The 17,424-nt window shown below is 36.7% G+C and overlaps 1 protein-coding gene across 1 annotated transcript in view; it reads right to left on the bottom strand.

Moving 5' to 3' along the window:
- Nucleotides 1-7,748: 7,748 nt before the first annotated feature.
- The window catches only part of LOC139696572 (uncharacterized), a 41,594-nt gene continuing 31,918 nt past the window's right edge, over nucleotides 7,749-17,424 (bottom strand). Inside the window, exons 15-16 of the mRNA XM_071595377.1 lie at nucleotides 15,324-16,491; nucleotides 7,749-7,891 (exon numbers count right to left, since the gene is read on the bottom strand). Of these exons, the coding sequence (XP_071451478.1) occupies nucleotides 7,749-7,891; nucleotides 15,324-16,491 (1,311 nt within the window). The remainder of the gene's footprint in view (nucleotides 7,892-15,323; nucleotides 16,492-17,424) is intronic.

Genomic DNA, 17,424 nt, shown 5'->3' with positions numbered 1-17,424 from the left:
TTTGTTTACCGCATCGCACGCCTCTTTTCTTTCGACATTCATTTTGTTTTTAGTTACGATTATTACCACCAGGTGGTGCGCTTCATTTGTTTACCGCATCGCACGACTCTTTTCTTTCGATATTCATTTTGTTTTTAGTTACGATTTTTACCACCAGGTGGCGTGCTTCATTTGTTTACCGCATCGCGCGACTCTTTTCTTTCGACATTCATTTGTTTTTAGTTACGATTTTTACCACCAGGTGGCGTGCTTCATTTGTTCGCCGCATCGCGCGACTCTTTTGTTTCGACATTCATTTGTTTGCCGCATCGCGCGACTCTTTTGGTTCGATATTCATTTGTTTTTAGTTACGATTTTTACCACCAGGTGGCGCGGTTTTCGCTGTTTTAGGACCCGCATTCTCTAACTACTCAGCAGATCATCTGACACTTCTTATTGCGTGTAAAGTATACTATTTTACTTTTATTTACATTTAAGTCTAGAAGGTTGTCTGTACACCACTTGTTTATTGCAAGTGTGACAGACTTAGATTTTTTCACGAGGCTGGGATATGTTTGTGTTGATATTATTACATTAGTGTCATCAGCGTACAACACTGGTATTATTCCATCATTATTTGGTAAGCAGTTAGGTAGGTCATTGATGTATATCAGAAAGAGGAGTGGCCCAAGGGTTGAGCCTTGTGGAAAACCTTTGTTAACTTGGTATGCTTTGGATGAATATTTTGACCCATCAACTGATAACACTACTTTCTGAGTGCGATTATGAATATAGGACTTCATCCAGTTTAAAGGAATTCCTCTGATTCCTATTCTATTGAGTTTAATTAGTAGTCTATTGTGGTTTACATTATCAAAAGCCTTTGACAAGTCAAAAAACATTCCAAGAGTTTTGCGTTTAGCATCTAATGAATTAAGTATGCTGTCGATTGCCTGGCATATGGCAGTTGTGGTAGACCTTTCAGATCTAAATCCATGCTGAGAATTTGAAAGTAGGAAGTTTTTTTCGAGATAAGATGCTATTTGCATATACATGGCTTTTTCGAATATTTTAGCAAATGTATTTTGGACGGCTATTGGTCTGTAGTTATTCAAATCATTTACACAGCCATGGTTTTTATAAATGGGCACTACTTTTGATTCTTTTAATTGGGATGGGAAAATCCCTTGTATCAAAGATTCATTAATTAAAAATAAAAGGGGTGCTTTTATGGCTTCAAAACAATGATGAACAACTTTACCAGGAATTTCATCTCGGCCAGTACTGGATTTGTTTCTGAGTGAGGAGACAATAGTTTTTACATTGGTTTCAGAACAGGGCTTGGCAAACATTGACGATGGTGCATTTGCAAAAAGCACATTGGCTGGAGAAGTAGTTAGGCAAGGAGCTGATACTTAGTATTTGTTAAATTTATTAGCTAGAGATGAATAGCCAATGGCAGTGTTATTTTCAGGGTTACTAAGTTTTGGGAGAAGAGTTGTGGATTTTTCTTACCTCTACAGTCATTAATTATTTCCCATGCAGTTTTGGACTTATTATTGGAATTAAGTAACTTATTATCATTATAGGTTCTTTTCGTGGTAGAAATCAGTTTACGGTAATACTTTTGAAATTCCTTATAGAGTAACCTTTGTTCATGATTGTTTGAACTTTTACTGGAGATAGCAAGTTTTTTAAGGATAGTTGAGTAGTAACGGATCTCATCAGTTAGCCATGGCTTACATTTTGTTCTATGAAATATTTCATGATGTGTTACTGGAAAACACAATTCAAAATTGTGTTTGAAAATTGAATAAAAGTAATTGAAACCTTCGTCTACTGACTTAAGGTCATAGACATTGTTCCAGTTTTGGGACTGTAGAAGGAGCAGAAAAAGCTACATATTTCCATGAGTGAGAGACCGCCTTGGGTAAGTTTTATCATTTGGACTATCCATTGGTTGGTTAGTATCAATACTTATTTTTACCATGCAATGGTCTGTTATACCTAGGTCACTAACAGTTGTAACTACTTTTTCTTGGATAAGGTTGGTCACAGCGTAATCAATTAGGGTGGCAGATGTGGAAGTGACTCTGGTAGGATTATTGTTAAAACATTCCATGCCGTAAGTTTTGAACAGATTCAACAATTCGGATCTGTGAGGGGAGTCAACTAAGAGATTACAGTTGAGATCGCCGTTCAGCACGAGTATCCGGTTGCTTGCATATAAGGAGCAAAAGAGTTGGTCCAGTTTTTTAATGAATGAATGAAAATCAACAGTTGGTGATCTATAGATGGAGATGAGCACAAGCAATCCCACTGGAGTTTCATGGAAACACACTGCGCATTCAAAAGTTTTTCTTCCTTCACAGGCACGTCAATTGAGTTAATAGTCCCCTTTATTCTACTATGCACAAATATGGCCACACCTCCATTTTTATACGTGGTCCGGCAGAATGACGACACTAGGGAGTAATTTGAAAGTGAAATAACCATTAGTTCTTCATATTTTAACCAATGCTCAGTAATAAACAAAATGACTGGTTCACACTCATTTATAGCCACTTCCAGCAGGTTAACTTTGTTCCTAAGGCACTGAATATTAACTTGCGCGATTGTTAAAGGCTGCCTAACTTTGACTAACCCTTTGCAGAGGTCAGGCGGGCCTTCAGAAAAAAAAACCTACTGACACAAACATGTTTTGGCCAAAAGTCTGGACTTTCCACGACATCTTTTAAGTCTTCACCAACAGATACACGAAAAGAGGTATAGGTGCCTCTAGATACCTTCAGCTGCTTGATCTCGAAGCACTTGCCTGGTATTTTACTTGCTACATACTTTTTAACCGCTTCGATTGACGTATCTTCTTTGTATCGCCAAGCGTGTATGTGGACCATTTTCGGCAGCCCGACTAAATCACTTTCCAAGTTTGACGTCCCCACAATTGGCTTTGGCCGAGGTTTCCGCTTATTTGAGACCATGGTGTAGCCCTCATCGTCTTCTTTCCTCATGTTGCATGTAGTGGCATGCGGTTCCACAGGTGGTGTCTGTAAATTTCCTTTGCGAGCAACGGAAGAGTACGGCAGCGTCACCTTAGGAGCACGCTCTTTATTATTAGTATTACTATCAGTAGCTACGACTTGAGAATAATTAAACCGTCCCATGTTACTTTTCTTCTCTGTCACAGGCTGACCAAATGAGGTGATGACTCCAGAAACGGTAAAGAAAATCCACTAAGTGATAATGGATGATCATCAACTGAAAGTGCACAAGCTAGCAGACATAGTAGGTATTTCAAAAAGTGCAGTACATTGCATATTAATAACTGAAAATTTGGACATGAGAAAGCTGTGTGCAACATTAGTGCCACGTTTGCTCACACTCAAGCAAAACCAGTGTGGTGAAGATGTTTCAATTGAGTGTTGAGCAAAGTTTCACAGCAATAGAGCAGAATTTTTGCACCGCTTCATAATCATGGATGAAACATGGGTCCATTACTTCACACCCGAGAGAAGAGAACAATCAAAACAATGGATTAATAAGGGAGAACCGACTCCAAAGAAGGCGAAGACGGTTTCATTTGCAGGCAAGGTCATGGCTTCGGTTTTTTGGGACGCGCATGGGATAATTTTCATTGATTATCTTGAAAAAGGAAAAACTATCAATGGCGAGTATTATTCAAACTTATAGCAACATTTGAGCAAAGAAATCAAGCAAAAGTGGCCGCATTTGGCTAAGAAGAGAGAGTTGTTTAATCAATCAAGACAATGCACCAGCTCACAAATCCATTATTGCAATGGCCAAAATTCATGAATTAAAGTTTAACCTCATGCACCCTATTTGCCAGATTTAGCCCCCTCGGATTATTTTCTGTTTGCAAACTTGAAAAAACGGCTCAGTGCTCAAAGATTTTCCAACCGTGAAGAAGTGGTGTCGGCAGTTTATGGCTACTTTGAGGAGCAAGACAGTTCTTAGTATAAAAAGGGTATCATACTTATTGAACATCCCCAGGAAAAGTTTATAGAGCTTAAAGGAGATTATGTTGAAAAATAAATGCATTTTTTTCCAAAATTTTTGTGTTTTCTTTGCTTTACTTCTGGGACCACCCTCGTATTCCAATGTTATCCAATGTAGATGATATACCATGGCTATGGAGTTTTATGATTGGGATTACCCTCATATAGGCTGTACTCTTTTTCTAGGATAGTCACAGAAAAGTCTTCTTGAATTAAGTGTCTAATTTTTGTTTGCTTGCTCAGGTCAAAAAAAGGACTTTTTCATGGTATACCAGTTATTCATATTTTTACTTTGCCCCTTACTATGAGTAATGTGTGCTTCCGACCACATACAACATAACACTGGGGGTAAGGAGAATATTCAAGTATAATATCCATTTAAATTGAGAAAGGTAGCCTCCCACTGGGAGAGACTGAAACTAGGAATTTACTCGGAATTTTAAATTGGGTACATAAATTGTAATTAGCAGACATCCAATCCACCACAAATTTGGCCTTATTTGCTGGATGCATAATCAAGAACATTGACATGGTAATCCATAGTGATACTATTATATACCATTTTACAGACATGAAGTTACAGGCCAGGAAGCGCTGTTGGAGTGGGAAAGGGTGGGGCTTTTTTGCCAAAGTAAGAGTACTATATTACATGGGATTCAACAGATCTGTATATTTTGGTCCCATGTCTTGGCTAGAGTTAAGGGCATGAGTTAAAGAAAACTGAAATCAAACTATAGGAAATGGGTTATGAACCCATGATTACAGAGGATCAGAAGATAGGATTAGAAACATGGTTGGGCGAAGGATAGGGAAGAATAGAAAGAAGAAAAACAAGAGCTAAATGGTGAAAAACTAAGGCAAAGGAATATCATGGAAAGAGCAACGTGGGGATATAGGGTGAAATGGGTAAGCTACACAGAAATTAGGGATGCCACATGAAAAGTGTCCATTGTTGCAGAAGAGATTGTGACAAGATGGAAAAAATACATAAGTACCCCTATATGGTAGAAATATTACGACAGTGATTTAAAACTTAAGAAATGAGTATTATGTGAATGGTTAAGGAGCAGGAATACTTGATTATGCGATAGAAAAGGCATTACAGGAAATTAAATCAAACAAGGCTGTGGGAATAGAAAATATCCAGAGTAGCATTATCTATGAAGACTTAACCCAGCATATTAAGAAAAGAATTTTTGGCTTTATGGCCCAAGAATTGTCCAGCTACTAAAAATTTCACAGGCCAAATAGGCTAATATATCTAGTATAACTAAGGCTAATAGGAAAGATTTTTGTAAAAATTTGATAGGTCATATCAAAAAAGGTATTCATTGGCATTGTAGCATTCATTACTGTTAAGAGTGAGTAATTCTTTTCTCACTCTTTGTAAAATATTGACAACTTTGAGCATAATACATTATGAACCTGAAATTTGTAAGATAGGGTGCAAAATTAATGTAAATCATACGAACTGGGTCAGCACTTCTGTGGAGTTTTTCTGTCTTGCATTAGTCCAAAAAGAGCACTATGACCTTTACATAGGACTTTGAACAATGATATAACAATTTGCCCATTACATACACCCAAGCCCCCGTGGAGGAAAGAGTAACGTTCTCGTTTCAAAGGTGTACTTAGGTATGCATGTTGTATTTATTTTTTATGCCCAGGTTTAAATTAATTCTTTTAGTTTATATCCAATATGAGCAAGGGCAAAGAAGAAAGTAATGGATTGGACACACCTTGAGGTAAAATGGATATTAGAAACAATAGAAGGGAAAATAAAAGGGAAGATCAAGAGGCAAGTTCACAGGAGAAGTTAGAAGGACATGAAACAGAAAAGCTATTAGTGGTGATGGAATCGGCCTTCAAAAGAGTAAATTAGAGTGATGCAGTAAACCAATATTGGGATTGAAATACTGATGATGATAGATACAATATATTTAATTTGTAATTAATTAACATATATACTTAATTTGGGGGATGGGGTAATCCAGTGGGTAGAGCATTGAACTACCAACCAGAGGGCTTGTGGATCAGGTGTGAAATTTTTCTAATACCAAATCGTCCAGGGAAACCATAAATAAAGAAAGGAACTGTCCCCGCTACCCTGATGCATGAATGTCACACACTGTATGGGACTGAGTACTTGATGTGCTCTAACCTCACCTAACAAACTATTCTTCAGGTTAATACTGTGGTTATACTTAATTCACCATTTCAAAATTGACAAACTAAATATTAATCAGAATTGCTATTTTACCAAGTGGGACAAAAATAAATCTTTAATTCACTCACAGAATATGAATGGGACCTCAGGTTAAGGAGCAAAATTGAAACACATTAGGTTATCAATGTCCATTAGTTATGAAGAGGAAAGAGAGAAGTGAGGACTGAAAAGGGGAATGGTAACTCACGGGGATTGATCACTTGCTGGAGAATCCCTCGATGATTGACCCTGCAGGACCAGCCGGATGTTGGTAGTATTTTCACTTATATCTTAGTGGCAAAAGATACCAGGTGGGATAGGGGTGTGGTATAATGAGGTTAAAGGTAGAGGGAAAGAGATTATGGAGGAAAAAAGGTGCCTCATGAAAAGGATCACAGGAAATAAGCGGAAAAAGGGGTAATCACAACTCCATTTCAATGGCAAAGCTATCTTCATCAAGTTGGGCATGGTTACAAAATGACTGCACAACTGGAATAGGTTAAAATCTGTGAAGATAATTAGAAGAGGGTAGAGAAAATGAGGTCGAGGCCTGAATTTTAACTATTCAAGGATGTGTGGATGAAAACACATTCAGGGGTCAGGGAGAATTTTTAAAAGACATAAGCCTGTGGGTGATATGAATTTGTTGGCAAAGCTAGATTTTTTTTGGATATAAAGTTTGTTTAATTTTTTTTAAATCTAATGAGTTATTATTTGGTTTCTCTCAAATAAATTTTGTTGATGAGAATGTTTTTGTTGAAAACCCCATATCAGATTAATCTGTTATGGGGTTTGAAAATAAGAGAAAGCACTTCGGTTTAAGAAGGTTAAAAAAAGAAATTATTTGTGGCAAACTGGAGAAAGTATTGATGACAATTTGCTTCTTGAATTTTTAGTTCTTAAGGAGTTGTTGAAACAAATTGGGGCTTTGAACAAGAATAATAGCAATTTTCTGCATTGAAATAGTTTGGAAATGGAAGGCAGAATCTTTTGTAATGGTGGAAGGAATACAACTGAATATGATGGTTCCATATTCCAAAGAAACTGCGAGAGATACCGCAACAGTAACTTTTTAACGGAGTCATCCGCTAATGTGCATTTCAATGCAACAATTTCAGAGTGTAAAAATCATTTGCCTTGACTGGGATCCCAGTCAAGGCGAATGATTTTTACACTCTGAAATTGTTGCAATGATGGTTCCATATTTATCAAAAAAGACATTCATTTATATATCATTCATTATGATATATTGCTGTGACTACAGCTATAGAAAATGGTACAAACGTTATATACCAAAGAGATCAACTTGATACTTACTCATAACACCAGAAAATGTGTATTAGAAAATTATAAGTCAATAATTTCATCTAAATGGAATAGAAATATTTTACTCCAAATTTCTTTCTCCAACACTGATTGAGCTAGCATTTTCATGACCATTGTTACAAAATATCAAATTACTGCAATATAACAGATGCTGTTCAAAGAAAGATGTGTAACAAGTTAGTAACTTGTGTTACCAGGCTGGCATTGTGTGACGTCATGATTCACTTTTCAGGCTCAGCTGCCCTCTTTGGCATTTCCTGGGCCACATCTGTTTTCCTTTCATCATTCAAAGCATCAGCCTTCATAGATCCTTTCCCAAGAGATGGTTCATCATCGAAAAGTCTAATATTTATTGTAATATTTCCTGAAAAGTACTTTCAGAATGTATTAAAAACCAACATTCATTCTTTAGAGTTTTTCCCTCAGCCTCTATTCCAAATGCTTATACCATACTTCTGAATCGACCCATGCACATCATATAGTAACAGTTCAATGTGGATTGGTACACCTCTTTTTTTCACTACACTCATTACATTTGTTTGTTTATAGGTTCCTATAACTTTCTTTTTGGATCTATGATGGATTCCTGGGCAGTTCTTCCAGTTAAACCTCCGACGACGACTTTTTCCCTCAATTTCAACATTGGGTTTGTTTTGGTCAGACGCCCTATTGAAAATATTTATTACCTCAAGCCCCTCAGAAAATAACATCTTTTGCTGCTAAGATGTGATTATTTTCTGGATTTAGGCAGGGCCAAAAATTCCTAAATCACCTAAATTTGACTTGGAAGTTGAAAACATGGACAATAATTGTGCAAAATAAACTTCAGATGTTCCATTCAAAATTTAAGTGAAAATCACATGGATTGTTTATGTTAGATAATTCCCCAATTAATATGGCACACCATCCGAACTACTACTGAGCAAGGGGAAACTTCTAGTAAAAAAATGATTGGATACTTAAAATATTAAAATTTGTTGCTTCCATGGTGAAATGGATGGGGAAACATATCAAGGTCACATACATAGGGTGTGGAAATGTCGGAGATAAATAAATCGACATTGGAATGAAAGTAGATGGAAAATAGTTGAGAGGCTTTAATGGTGGTTAGAAAATAATCTGAGAATAATTCAGTTATTAAGGAGAAAAAAGTTACCTTGATAGTGGCAAAGTTATTCTTAAAAATTGAGGCAAATTGGATATAATTTATGACAGAAGTAACAGTAAGTGAAATGGGACACTTTAAGCCTTACCCAAGCTGGATGATTTTTCAGGAAACAGATGTTCCTGGTGAACCACAGACACAAAGAAAGGAACTGGGTTTCATTATGCTTATGTGTGAATCTCATAAATAATAGGGCACAGTTTGAGGTGAGTTCTATTTTTACCTATGAAAGCAACCTTCAGGTTGATTAATGTAGTTTGAATAATGAATCAAGCTGTATTTTCAACAATTAGGAATTCTAAAACTTGGCTGTGTCCATGCAACTGCTTGAGCGAATATACACCGAAAACTAATTGCAAAAAGAACAAGGTGTTTTGTATTAAAATTTATTGCAACAAAATTTGGAGACACTGTTTATATAAATAGACCAATGTACAAAATATGAAATATGCTTGTGCTACAAAATAATCTGGTAATCACTCAGTCTTTTTTCCTGGCAAATACAGATAGAATACCTGGGAACTTAAAATAGGGTAAACATATGCAGAGTAACAAAATACATTACCCAACTTCTCAATACTTACAGATGAACCATTGATCTAGGCCTTGAAAGGGGTAATTATGCAAAATTGACCCAGGACAAACATGAATAGCTCACTTTGGAACAGAGGTAACACTCCAAGTTTATATGACTAAATCTATTTTACACACAAGAATGACACATTTCAATGCTTGAAAATACACCTCTACAGCCTTGAACACTGCTCTGTATATCATAAGGCACAAACTCATGACAACATTCACCCTTCAATGGAAAATGAAGTGGGATTTGACATGTACCCTTCTTTCCATACACTGGTAATATTACTGGGGAGACAGGAAGGAGGTGAAAAATTTTCACGAAAAAGATTGAAACAATAATAAACACACAAAGAAGCATCAATTCAATTCTCTATGTTAAAACCTCCTCGGATTACTACCACGAAAATCACTGCCTAGCATTTCAATATTAATTTTATCATGTTATATGCCAATGTTAAAAGCAAATGAGATATGAATTAAAATATAGAATAATATGGCCAAAATGCTATAAGGAACAACTTTAGCTAGTCAATCTTTAATAATTAAATTAAATAATTCCAGCATGATGTATTTATTATATTCTAAGACCCTTTAGGCAAAACTTTTGTTTCCACATTTTGCTCTTTACACAATGCCATTCATTATTATTCAACCATACTTCTGCAGTGAAATGTATATAAAGCATACATGAACTCTTATAGTCCAAGGTATATATTAACTCAAATTTAGACAAGCTATGCCTACTGCCAATGAGAAATATTTAATAGAAAAATGTTAACATACTGCACATGATAATTTTCAAATTATAATTTCTACTACTGGAGCATGTTTTTGATACCCTGGGAATGTAAAATAAAGGTATACTACATATCTTTAGAACACTGTAGATTACATACTTTAAACAAGCAGTATAAATATTTTTTTCTACATGAATAAAAATTACAATAATATTTGATTATTTCAAGAATATTAACTCCTTGATATCAAATAAATGATTACACCAAAAGAAGAAATGGTAATTACGTAGCCTGTACATAGAGGACAAGGTGAGCAAGTCATTTTCTATTCTACATTGTTCCCTATCCAGTTATTTGACTTAAAATATAGAGTTGGGAACTTTTCCCTGAAGGAGGTCAGAAGAAAATAAAATGTTGTTGTCCACTTTTGAAAAAAATTACATTACACATGAAGGCCAACAATTACACTGACATAAAATGCCAGCTATTAAGACTAGGTGACTACAGGAACATTTGATATCTACTACTTTTGCAGAGAATACAAAGGAGAAACAACGAAAGTCATGGCAAACCACTATAGCACAATTTATTTAAAACATGAGGCACTTTTAATTTAAACAAAAGGGCTCAAACAAATATCCCAAAGTTCTAAAATGTTTTAGTTGGCTTTGCCAACAAGATTTGAAAAATATCTAAGAATACTTTAAGCATCCATTTCAAACTGCAATGCAATAATAACATTAATCTTCAGTTAATTAATGTCGATGACACAAAATATTGGCCGCTTAATACAGGCAACTAATAATGCCACTTAATAATTTGCAAATTGACTTGGAAATCACGAACCTGCTGACACTAATTGAGGTCACTGGACAGATAACACACTAGCACATCAACATCTACAGGTCGGTGGAAATTCAGATACTTGGGAGTCAGCCATGTCTATATAATTACCTATTGCATTTTGCCTTGGTTCATATTTTCCTTTGAACTTCCTTTGCCTCTTAGTTTGCTCAACAAAGGAATTATGGGTTTGTAGCAACATGAAGGATGTTTATTGAGTGGGTACATTGTAATCATGCTCATTTGTGCTAAATCAACATTTTTAGGAAATCTTGTTACTTCTAAAACTTTTGGAGTCTTCGGTCAAATATTACAATAAGATTTGGTTTCCTTCAAATGTAATTCATTTTCTATTACATTTAGTAAATCAAATATTAATATAGGAAGTTAAAAAAAATCATGGTAGGTATCTTTTACAACATTTAGAAGTAGCTTCCCAAACGATTAAGTGCCAAGACAGTTTTATAAATGACTTTATGTGCACAACATTTTTAACTATACTGCAATGAACCAAACAATGTCAACTAATAGATTTAATACCTATACATCAATGGCTATCACTGGGTATGATGGTCAATTCGCAAGATTAAGTTTTTAAAAAATTGCAAAAAAATGTCTGCCTTTTGTGATTAATATAGTTAAAATGCAACATTTTCTTCACATTTGGCACTATGATACCCACTTTTAGCACCGGTTTAGAAGAGTAGCAGCAACCACGTGAAAAATAGACCCAAAGATATACCATCACAGTAATTTATTATTTCAAGTCTTCTCTGTCATTGAAAGTAAACCCTTTTAATGGAAATATCTGAATACCACAACCAGAGGAGGGTTGTGTTAGATAACTTATAGCAAAATACAGCTGAATTCCAATTTTATGATTACCTGAAGGGCATGCTTTAAAAAACAAACATGCACAACAGGCATGCTTCTGTGACCAAAGTAAAATAAAACTTAATTATTTACATCCTGGCTATGACCTTCAAATAGTACTGACAAAAATAACTCAAAATGCAGGATTCACCTTTCGAACACTGGACGTAATGAATGCAGCAGTCTGCCTATGTTTATTTTTAACAGTTCAATAGCACAATGTGATGGTTAATATCTGGTGTTTGCATCATATTAGGATTATCATTTAACCCTTATCCTATGGGCATGAAGGTATGTAAATGGGGTATGATAGCACAGTGGGTAGATTGTACATCCACCAGAAGGCTTTAGTTTGATTCCCAGAGAATTAGGACACCTACAGCTTCATCCAAGCTGTGTAGTTTTTTGGATACAAAATCGTTCTAGGAAACCACACATGACACTAAAAAAGGCTAACTGACTACAACAAATTCCTTTAATGCTGAAATATGAATCAAGTATACTGCAAGCCTCAGCAGCATGGTTGGTGTGACCCTCACCTATCAAACTGACCTTAGGGTGGATTTTTCTGGGAGGTGGAGAGGTATGTGCATACATAAAAAACAAAAGTTTGGGTACTTTTCTACAACTGGATTTGTTCCAACACAGAACACAGACTTTTCATGCTCTGTAGGCTATAAAAACGTGGTTACCATGTTGCCATACTAATGTTTTTTAAAATTCAGATCATTAAAAAAATGTTATCGACTCATATACAGACAAGATGAGGAATATTAGATGTCTACAGAATAGAAAATTATGAAAAAACATATGAATGAGGCAGAGGCAAGAGAAGTATGTAAATATAGAGTAATGCTTTCAAAAATATAATAAAAGAGAATTAATTTCCTGAAATAATCTACCACTGGGTATTTTAGATTTTTTCTTCTCTGAATCAAAATGGCAAGTGTGTACAAAAAAGCTGCATACTACAATAACAAAACAGGAAACTAAGTGACACCAGTGTACAAATGAAATTATTGCCTTGTAGTTTGAATGGACTAATGAATTTTGTAAAATAGACATGAACCAATTTCAACAGTTTACACCTTGTCAGAAATGTATAATTTTTAGAAAATATGTCACAAAGAGCACTTGAATCTTGAGACAAAAAACAATTTATGATTATAGGTACATATGATATGAAATTCTGACAATAGTGTAACCATTGGGAATATTTCTCAAAACATTCATTAATGCTATAAACCTTATCAATGTATCTGATTATCCTTCATTGGAGGACTGAAACAGATCCTTAATAAAAATGGCATCATTACTAGAGTTCGTTGGACACATGTGCCCACTCAACATATTTTGACTAGAAAGATTTATTTTTAATTTAGTCTTCACATTATAAAGACAAACTGTGATCCTGTTTTGCAATATGTCGAAGAGTATAATTTTTTTACATCACTGGCTTCATATTTATAAGCAATTTTTTATCACTTTAAATTTAAAGATAACAAAGAGCAAATCCCAATCAATTCTAACAAAAAAATTTTGTTTGAAGCTTTTTGAGATTCTTTTAAGCATCCAACAAGCTAAAGAAAATACATGATTGAATATCTAATGACATTGGGACACATTATTGAGACAGCTAAATCAATTTATAACCATCAGATAAAAACTACAGATAAAAATAAGAGGATTACAGCTAACAACTACCCCATCAGAGATTTAGCCCAAATTTACCAGGAATTAAATGAAAACATTGACCTGAGTAATGGATACATGAAATTTTACAAATTGTAATTCTGGTGAGAAAAAGCAAGATGAGTGCTTTGCTGCAAAGTCAATCAAATCGCATTCTGAACACCTGAAGATTGAAATCAATCAAATTAAAATCCGTGAAATTATAAAATGCTGTTTCCCATAAAAAATGTCCCCAAGGTAGTAGTATCAGTCTCGCCATCCATTTATGAGAGAATAATTGTTCTGAGTCATGATGTAAAATGAGCTGAAAAATTGTCATCACAAATGTTTTGGACTTAATATTGATGGATTATGTTCAATGATAAAATATCAAGTTGTCACTGCTTTCATTCAACATGAGATTTCAAAATATATATATATATGTATACAATGTGAGGATATCTGCTTGGGTAACAAGTCCACGAAAATAGTTCAGATCTAACAATTTCTTTTTGTTCAAAAATGGGATATCTACTACAATTTAGGGCCATCTCATCTGAATTCTCAAAGAGGACTTAATATGCCCTCAAAAGTGTGTTTGTAAATGTTTCTATGAAAGTATGTTGTATAAAAATATATGGCAAGTTCATAAAATATACACACAATCACAAATTTCCATCCTTTCCAAAACAGGTAATACATTTCGAACTACCTGCATGGAAATATCCCAAAAATGTGATGACTATGATTCCTAGCAATCAAAATATATTCTTCACATATTTTACAATAACTAGAAACCATATGATCACTGTGCATCAAGTGGAAGTTCACTGTATTATTTCACCTCAAAATAGGCTGCATTTTCTTTAAACAAGAGAGTTAGAAATAAATAATTTTTAAAAATATTTTAAATATTTTTACCATTCAGCTGGCTTAAAATTTATGTATAAAATTACATATTTTTTTGTCCATTCAAAAGTACCAGGGATTTGAGATATAAAAGGAGAAAAGAAACATAAATGAGAAATACTGGAACTTAGCAATTATTTAAAGAAGTCCAGTGGCTGACTTATTAAATTGATAAGGAATTCAGAGATATAGAGAGATTCTTTGGTGGCGTACTAAACTTTAAGCACAGTTTAAAAAATGTATGCAACTATCAAAGATGATACTTAAAAAAACTTGGGGGACTGAAAGTATAATGTACATGGCAAATAGAATATTACACAAATGCAGAGTTATTAAATTAGTAAACATTTGGCATATAATAACTGCATACCTGGATTAACCACTGAAATAAAAAAGCATAGTGGAAAACATTGGAAATATTTAACGAAAAAGAATTATATTCACGGAGGATATTAACAAAATGAAAGTTTACAATACTTGCTCTAGTCTAAGGTAATTTTTTTCCTCTTTTAAAATCTACGGAAATAAATAATCTCAGTTCTATAGCTGAATATTTTACTATCAATGGTATATTTTTAGCTAGTAAGTACCTCAAATTATAAACAAGAAGAATATATCCTCAAAAGGGTGCTCGCGTGACATTTTGATAAATATGTTAAACTTTGAGAGCACAAAATATGTCTTAGAGTAACCAGACAATCATCATCTCTTGCATAATTTCCACATTGCCAATCATCATAAGACAACATTGGATTCATTTTCACCTTAGACTAGTGCAAATTCAGTACTTGCTTGTACAATTTTGGCATGACAACGTAGAAGCCGTAGAAGGTGGGGTCAAGGAAGAGATATTAATACATTTACTGGTAAAAAGCACATATATAGTATGCCTGAGATGCAAAGAATTACTCATTCTTGCAAGTGGAGATGACAAAAAAGGCTTAGAGATGTTAATAAGGTCAGTCACTGCTGTCCTCAGAGTTGTATTCTGTACTTTCCCCCTCCCAGCCTCTCACGGAGGAGGGGCGAGGTGTTCCCTGAAGATGACTTTCCACCAATTGGGATCCCTGTTCTGTTACCGCTGCTAACTGGCATCCCATTGCCCTGGAAAAGCCTAATCTTGGAGACTACCTGAGATGACCTGGTTGGAGGAGTTCTTGAGGGCGGAGGGGAAAGAGGGGACATAGGTGGATGGTTCATCTTGGTTGACCCAGGCATTGAAGATGTGGAAGAAGACCTCCTCCGGCTGTGTTCCACCTCAATGGACCCCTCCACCTCACCCCCTTTGGAAACAGCATCCTCCTCATTCAGCCGCCCATAGCCTCGAGATGAGGATCCCACACCTACTACGACCCCTCCTGCCCCCACCATCCGCCTCCTGTGTCCCCCACCGCTGCCCTGGCTGGCACTTCCCTCTGCCTTCCTTGGCCGACGTGGTGATGGCATGGGTATGCCAGTGCGAGGTGGGAGATGTGGCACGAGTGATGACAGTGAACCCTTCCCTGCCCCACCACTCCCGCCACTGCTGGTCCCCTTCTGGCATGACGACGATGATGACGATGCACCCCCCACCCCATTGCTCCCCATCGAGGCCTTCCGGCCTTTCTTTCCCCCATCTCCCTCTTCACCCTCCCCCTTTCGCATCCTTTGCGAGCTCACCCCCTGCTTCTCCAGCAACTGTATCTCCTCCGAGCCAGCACCCCCACCCGTGGCGGTTGAGGAATTGCTCCCATCTCCCCCCATGCCACCATACCGCGAGCCGCTCCCCCCCTTCAGGAGGTTTGGCACAAACCCAACCAGGGATGGGGACCCAGAACGAGCGGCACCACTGCCGGCACCCCCGCTGGGACCCCCAATTGCCCCATAACGGGCCATCCCCTTGAGTACCACGTTGGCAGGGAGGTAACTTTGGGTGGAGGTGGCATTCATGCGGGCTCCAAGGCGCCCACCATCGGGATTATTACGGGGCCCATCGTCATCCACCCCATCCCGACCTTTGTCGCCTCCGACCCCACCCTGGTGGTTGTTATCTCCCCCTTCACCATTACCCCCACTGGTAAACAGTAGGTGCGGGGGAAGGGAACGAGAGGGTGCAGCTACACCCGCCAATAGTGGTTTGGGTACCGCTCCTTTTCTCGCCTGAGAGCCTGGATTAGTGAGTCCTGGAAAACAGCAGAGAGCCCTCTGGAATGAGAGAAATGGAACAGGAGGGGCCAGGGAGTCGGATGGACCGAGAGACAGGATGGCGATTCAAGTAATTTGGGAGGAAGTAATAAAGGGGACAGGGAACGATTGATGCCCAGAGAAACAAGATATTTGTTGCAAGTGAGGGGGAAGAGTTTGGGTAAGTCATATGTTTGATGACAGCAAAAGTTGAGAATACAGTAAAATGACCATTTTATGTGTAAAAGTAATACATGAAGATTGGAGCACCAAATGGTGATGTTATTCACATAGACCCATTCATTTGTTTTCAGAACCACCACCAAAATCAGTTTGGTTTCATGAGCGACAAAAAGGAGAATGTGGAGAAGAGTCACCCACATTGAAGGGTACAAGCGATGACCAAGCACCCGAGTAAATCACCAGAAGATTAAAAAAAACCGAGGAAGATCGCAGGTATGAATGAAATTAAATGGAATGTGAGAATTGCACCATAAATTTCACCACACAGGAAAAGAGAGGTTTATTGAAAAGTAACAGAAATAAGGGTGAAAATGAAATTGAAGGAAGAATTAAAATTTTTTGTGAAAGATAAAATGTGTTATTGTGTGATTTGAATGGTTTGTGTGAAGTCCATGTGTGATTGATTTTATTGAGCGGGGCAGATTTAATCAATTATCCAAGGGAGTTATGTCCGTTGGAAGATGACCAAACGATGTGAGCAAGGATGGTGGGAAATGGAGATGTAGGAAGGTAGGGGAGGGTATTTGGGAGGATGAGGGTTAGGAAGCCAGGAGAAATATGCAGCTATAGAAAATGTGACTGAGAAGTAATGACGATTGTTACGGAAAATCAAAAGCTGTGAGTCACATACGACGCACTACATGGGGCATGCCAGCCAAATTAAACAGGGAGAGCGCAAAGGAAGCAGCAGGGGATAGCTAATCGTGCATT

Source organism: Hetaerina americana, unplaced genomic scaffold, assembly GCF_022747635.1.
Source record: "Hetaerina americana unplaced genomic scaffold, ioHetAmer1.1.p SCAF_7, whole genome shotgun sequence".
NCBI classification, from domain to species: domain Eukaryota; kingdom Metazoa; phylum Arthropoda; class Insecta; order Odonata; family Calopterygidae; genus Hetaerina; species Hetaerina americana.
This window is presented reverse-complemented; position numbering and strand designations above follow the sequence as displayed.